This window comes from Hydra vulgaris, chromosome 02 (assembly GCF_038396675.1).
Source record: "Hydra vulgaris chromosome 02, alternate assembly HydraT2T_AEP".
In the NCBI taxonomy this organism is placed as follows: Eukaryota; Metazoa; Cnidaria; class Hydrozoa; order Anthoathecata; family Hydridae; genus Hydra; species Hydra vulgaris.
The window spans coordinates 38007924-38015000 of NC_088921.1; the positions used below are offsets into that span (position 1 = coordinate 38007924).

General features: G+C 26.7%; 1 protein-coding gene across 6 annotated transcripts in view; it reads right to left on the bottom strand.

Annotated features, from left to right (window-relative positions):
• Positions 1 to 742: 742 nt before the first annotated feature.
• LOC136076920 (uncharacterized) overlaps positions 743 to 7077 on the bottom strand; it is a 72566-nt gene continuing 66231 nt past the window's right edge. For all 6 annotated transcript variants that reach the window (XM_065790791.1, XM_065790789.1, XM_065790787.1 and 3 more), the window contains 2 exons: positions 5315 to 5776; positions 743 to 1238 (listed from right to left, as the gene is read on the bottom strand). In XM_065790791.1, coding sequence (XP_065646863.1) covers positions 994 to 1238; positions 5315 to 5776 — 707 coding nt within the window. In that variant the 3' untranslated portion in view covers positions 743 to 993. The remainder of the gene's footprint in view (positions 1239 to 5314; positions 5777 to 7077) is intronic.

The following is a 7077-nucleotide window of genomic DNA, read 5'->3' on the forward strand; positions in this document are numbered from 1 at the left end:
ACCACTGGATTTATTGCATTTAAAGCTCAAAACACTGCGACAAAGCTGCTCAAATATTTCTTCCTACCACGTTAAGCTAAAAGCACTAAAGTAAAGATAATTCGTTTCTAACTTTTATATATATATAAGAAACCTAAATATTTTTATATACATATAGGAAACTTGCAGAATACTAAATTGATATTGTCATTCGTACATACATATGAATGTATATTCATACATAAAAAAATAATACAAATTCGTAAAAACTACCTAAATATAAATTTTTAAAAAAATAATAAGTTTTTTACTTTATAAAACAGATTTGATATAAATAACGAGAGACTTTCAATACAAACGAGATGCTCTGGTATTGCTTTATATTGTAGAAGACGTAAATAAATAAAAATTAGGTAAAGGATTTTCAAAAATTGGTTGGTTTGCCCCTTTATTATATTGACTCGTTATATTATATTAGCACTGTTTTGTGCTATAATTATTTAATATTTTATTATATCAACTACAGAAATAAAATTTTATTAAAATGTTAAATTTTTATTGATTTAATATTAGTAATTTTATAGTTACGCAATTAAAACAAATATTAATTTATATAACATAAATTAATTAATAATATTTATGTGATTAAAACCTTATTGCGTCAAAAATTAAAACTAATAATTTTAACTATTCAAGAAAACTTTACTATGTATGTTGTATAAGTATAGTATAAACAAACCAAACAAGCAAAAAGCATTAAAAATTTAAGATTATAATTAATTTATGATTATAAATTAATTAAAAAAATACCATAACATATACATTTCAATCAACTGGAATACATAGTAAAATGTATACATAGTAATGGATATACATAGTAAAAAATTGTGTATAACCAATAAAAATTAAAATTCTTTCAAAATTCATTTTAAAAGCTCTCTTCACAATTGTGGACGATTACGTCACATACTTGCTGTCTATTTATTATTGAATGAAAAAAAAACTAAATCTTGTTCAAATGCCTTCCTTTAGATTAAGCCAAATAGGTTTTCTTAAAGGCTTGATTATCATAATTGGCATTTGTTTCATTACTGTTTTTTTTGAACTCTCGCATTTCTCATACCTTTTCGTAGCTATTTCAAAATGAAGAATAGTTCCAATATCACATAGTGGCATATATTTTGCGTGTTTTTTTGATATTTTGCAAAATGCTTGAATGAACCATGTGCCTTCATTGTGATGACGAATAGATAAAGTACCTAAAGGAGGTTTTTCAAAATATTTTGAATAATATTAAAAATGTCAAGAAATGCAAGAAAATTAAAGTTTATTCATTTAAAAAAAAAATGTCATAGTCAAACTAGAATTAATATCAAAAAAGTATTCAAAAAATTCGAAATATTTATCTCTAAATAATAATGCTGAACTTAATAGTGTTAGTAGTAACTATTAAATTAAGCCACGTTTATTAAATGTTGTTCTTTGTGAAACCAGCAATATTTTTTTCAATGGATTTCACTTTTGAATGGGAAAACTCGATTCATCAAACTCTTTTGTCGGTCTGCCTCTTATTGCTGATTCAATTATTAAACTCTCTTGGTTTGCTGGTGATTCATTTAAATCATTTGTTTTAAAAACTGAATTAAGTCAAACCTGACTTCCACTATCAAATACTTTTTTTTTCAAAATGATGCATGCCATAGTGCAACATATTTTGCAAAAGTAAGTTTGTTAATCATTATCAAAATGAATTTTCTCTGACTTTAAATACATTATGAATCTGTCAAAATGTATTTAAATCTACTATATACGTTATCAAAAGTATTTTTCGAAACCTGAAAACATCGCAGATTTCATCTTAAATACAACTATATACTTAAAAGTAAAAATTTTAAAAAACTTAAGTAATCCTTAAGGTTTTTCGGTTGATCAGTAGAACATCAAAAATGCAAAACTTTTTTTCTTAAATTAGTTATGAACTTTTAAACCATAAACACTTATATTTAAAATAAAAATTCACTTTTTTCTTTTTCAAGGACAACACAAAAACAAATTCACTTCAGTTTTTCCTACCTTAGAGTAGCTTTTTATTTTCGTTTTGGTAATGAATAAAAAGAAGTTCTTTATAGTTGAAGACATTTTTTATTTGTTTAACCATTCGAATGATGTATATTGTTTATTTTTCATTCTGTGTATTAAAAAATAATTATAGCGAAGAGCGCTGCATGTAATATTTATTCAAAGTATATTAAAAACCTAACTTCAAGAAGCCACTAATATCAATTCTGTCGCATTTAAAATTTCATAAATTAGAAAATTCTAAATGCAAGACGATCTGTTTTCTAATAATTAACAGTAGTTCTTAAATTTCTGACTTTTTGCAGTTTTTATTCTATTCTTCTTACTAAAAAAAAAAAAAAAATAAGTTTTCTATAAATAACTCTTTATAAATATAAAAAAAAATGGCTTTTTGTTTTATAACTAACAGTGTACGTAATAGATGAAAAAAATCTCAATATTATATTTTAACTTCAAGTTATGCAGACAAAAAATTAAGGTTTGTTTTTGTTTAAAAAATTAAATTTAATGTCTTTTCATTTAAAAATTCAAAACTAAAATCGGTACTAGTACCCAAACCGCTGATAAATAGCGGTTTGCTATTATCAGCGGTCTTGATACTAGTACCTAGTTCCAGAAGTTTGGATATTAAGTACTCGTTATAAGCGGTTTGTTTATTTTTATAACTTTAAAAGGTAGACAAAATGTAAAGGTTTTCTATAATATATCAGCCCTCAGAATTAGGAAAAGTAAGGTCGGCAATTATCTGCCGAAAAAAAACCGTTTTAGGTCGGCACAAAATTTTATAACTGGGTTCGACAAATAGAAAAACGTGCAAACGATTAGCATAATATTTACGGAAAAACAAACGCTGAGTTTGCCGACTTTTCTTTCAAACAGACGTTAGCCTAAAAATTTAAAAACGAACGAAAGTTGAGCCGATTTTATTTTTTAATTATTTTATTTATTATTAATGAAACGTTCGTTTTTTCCGTTTACATTTGTTTCAATTTTAATTTTGAAAAAACGTAGGTTTTTCGCCGTTTTATTTCTACTATTAATATTAATTTTAAAAAACCGTTTCTTTATCTGTTAATTTTTTTAACTATTTTACTTGGAATTAAATTTAGATGGTTAAATTCGAAACTAAAACTTTTTTAAAAATTAAATAAGTTTTTTTTCTCCTTTTTATTTAAATGTTTTGTTTACAATTCAAATAAATTTGAAGGAGCCTAATAGACTGTGTTCCGGATTACAAGGTTAGTACAGACTTATTACAGAAATGGCATGTCCCTGATGAATCTGTAAAGAATTACTCATTAATTAAAAAAAATAAGATATAATTTTTTCAAACCTTCTAATTGAAAAAACAGATGCTTCTAATCTCGTACTTAAAACACTTATACTTAATGAAACTTTTGCAACACCAATATTTGCTCATAAAGCAATTAGTGAAAAACTAAAAAACTGCATGAAAAACTTTAAAACATAAACCAAGGAATGACTATGAGAATGGTTTGAGATGGAAAAAAGTTCTATAACATGTAGATTTTTATTGTACGCCAAATAGCTTAGCCAATAGTAGATCTTTGTTGTTGAATGTTTTAATTAAAAAACTTAAAAAAATATTTTATGAGAAGGATGTAAATAACATTAATTATAAATATATAGAGATAGAAATAGGGTACACAGATAAAGAGATCAAAGTAAATAAAATTAATTATAAATTTGTAACAAACCAACTTTTGCTGTTTGTTAAAGATGTTGTGATTATAGAGTTATTTGAATCAATTTTATCTCTAGCATATAAAATTTCTGAACATATTTCTGAAAATGTTTTGCTGCAACATTCATTTATCAAAATAAATGGTGAAATAGAGTCAATTCATATAAAATCATCAAAAAAATAAAAAAAATAAAAAAATTGACACCCATATGTCGCAGAATGGCTTTATTTTAATATCATTTGTGTATTACACAAATAATAACTTTGAAAGTTTTAGCAAAAAAGTTGTTGTTGCTGATTCTTTTTTTTTTTTTAAACATCTTCACTTCCAACAAGGCTGCAAGCAGCCACTAATTAAAGTTGGAAGTTACTGAAAGGAAAAAGATGAAGATTGTAGAGCAAGATAACGATTGACAGACGACTTAAAGGATTGCAAATTATATGAATCAGGAAAGCAAGATGAAGGAAGCGAATTCCAAAGAACTGATGTTCGAGGAAAAAAACTAGACGAATAAGCGCTTTTGGAGCACTTAGGAACAGTTACAGAAAAAAAGATGACACTTAATTGAATGATGAGTAACACGAGAATGAATTTTAGTAGATGGCACAAGAGACGCTAGCTCTCTAGAGCAGTGCCTATAATAGTATTTGTAGAAAAGAGAAAGAGGAGCAACATTACGACGATATGATAACAGTTGGAGGTTGGCTGCAAGAGCAGGTCCAACTATGTTTACAATGCGTTTTTGCACCTTGTCAAAAAGAGAAAGGGCATCATTAGAAGAACCGCCCCAGATATGGCAACAGTATTCCATACAAGGCCGGATTTGAGATTTATAGAGATAGAGAATAGAATCTAAAGTAAGAAAGTGACGAGCTCGATAAAGAGATGCAACCTTAGCAGATGCTAATTTTGCAACTGATTTGATATATGTTTTCCAAGAAAGATTGGAAATAAGAGTTAACTCTAGTAGATGAAGAGTGGATGACTTCGAATCATTTAGCATTTTCGCTATCTGAAGTAATCTTAGGAGGCAACAATTAGAATTATGTGTTGTCACAGAAAAAAATCTAATATAATAATTAATAAAAAAATGAATATAAATTAAAAACCAAAAAAAAAGGACAAACTAAATATTTTAAAAATGCAATTAAGTTAATTAGACAACAACAACAAAAAATAATATAAAAGAATTATTTTATTAAACATTAGATATTATTCATTTTTTAATAATCTAAAGTTGGTTAGTATTAATAACACCAAAATTATTTCTTTTTAAAAACAAATCTGTTTACTCTTGCACCCTGAAGTATCTTACATATTTCGAATTGAAAATAATTTCTTAAAAGCTAAATTAATATATTATTATACTTAAATGTTGATATGTACTTAAAAAAACATATATTATTATTCAAGCACCGAACATACAAATGGATGATGTTTGTAAAAAATTTTGTAACATGTAAAAAAAAAATTACTTGGTACGCTAAGTATTGCTTTTTCATGTTTGCAAAATATTAAAGTAATCTTTAAAAAATAATAAAAATTATTACCTGGAGTAGAAGCTAGCATAAAACAAAATCCAGCATTTTCGACTGAACTTGTCTGTTCCTTTGAAGTTATTTGGTTCTGGTCAACTTGGATAGAGTCTATGTTGTTTTTATTTTCATCAACTTGGCAATTTTCAAAAAAAAATAATTTTGGTTTACCAATTAGCAATTCAGAGGTCTTGCTATTTATAGCATCTCGAATATCACCAACTCCCAACTTTTTAACATTACTGTTTTTTTCGAAACCAAAAAAAAAACACATAAAATAACTGACATTTTCTTGAATTATAGGAAGATTTTTAATAATATCTAATATGTTCTGTCCACCTTCAATTTCATGTTTACAAACTTTACAATTCAGCCATTCTAAAACAATCACCAGCTCAAAAGCAATATTCAAGAACTTATCAGAGGTATAGAATATATGACAGATTCCTGGATTCATATTATTATAAAGCTGAAGACCTAAAAAAAAGTTTTAACCATAAATTTTTCTGGTGCTCGTTCTACTAAGTGTGATTAAATAGTATAAATAATGTTTAATATTAAATAATAAATAATATTTCAATAACTACAAATATTTTAAAATGAATTAAGGCCTTTCTAAATTTGATTTGTTTTTTAATTTTCACTTTTGCAACTAATAAAATTAACTACTTATTGACCTTTTGCCAGATAACGACGCCATTACAACACGCATTGTATTTTGGGATCGCCTGGGAGAAAACAGTCTTATTAAATATATAATTCTATGTGAAAACCCAGCGATTATTGCATTAGCTTAGATTATTATTCTTATTTATTTGTTTAAATATGGTTTTTAATTCAGTAGATTTGTCAAAGTGGAAAGTAGATGACTTAAAAATGTATTTATTAATAAGAGGTGTCCCGCTTGGTTCAAGAAGTGCACAAAAAGCACTTTTGATAGAAAAAGTTATGGCAGAAGCTTTAAACCTACTATTGTTAACTACCACTGATAACCATATCAATGAAATAAATAACAGTTGAAGTAGGAAGTTAGTTGTTGACGATATTCTACATCTTCTATTTTCTGAAGATTTAAAAAGTAACTGGCAAAGTGGAAGTCAATATCTTCCTAATGTGACTTTTGAAGCCATTAAAGAATATGCTACTAGTAAGAGTGCAATGAAGGCGTTTAGAGAAGGAAAAAAACTTGCAATATTCTGGGCATGTTAAAGATGTCACCTTTAATAACATTGTTGACAGTATTCGGTATTGTTATGTTAGAGCTACTGTTGTTCCACAGACAAGAATAAATGAAAATCCATATTTAGTTTGGGTATGTTTTTATAGTTCAGAGTATGTTTTTACTGCTGAATTTTCGTGTATTGCAGGTTATAGTTCATCCTGTAAGCATGTCTTCAGTTTATTATATTATATTGAGAATGAAGTCAGGTTAGGCCATAATAAAACATGTACTGGCAAAAAACAATAATGGGATGTACAAGTTGAAAAGCGTCGAAAAATACATGAACCAAGTGAGATAAGTTAAGTTAATTTTAGGCAACCACATCCTGAAAATGATGATGTTAAACCTGGTCCAAGTAGAAACTTTTATGAACCTCGTTCACGAACAGGCATTGATGTCACATATTCAGCTGAGGACTGGGAGAATATTGCTAAAGCTACCAATGGTAATGCATGTGTTTTGCAGTTTAAAAAAACAAGTTTTTTCAACTGCAAATATAATAGTATAACAACAGACTAGTCCAATTCTGTTAACTGGTTTAAATATAGAAATGGTG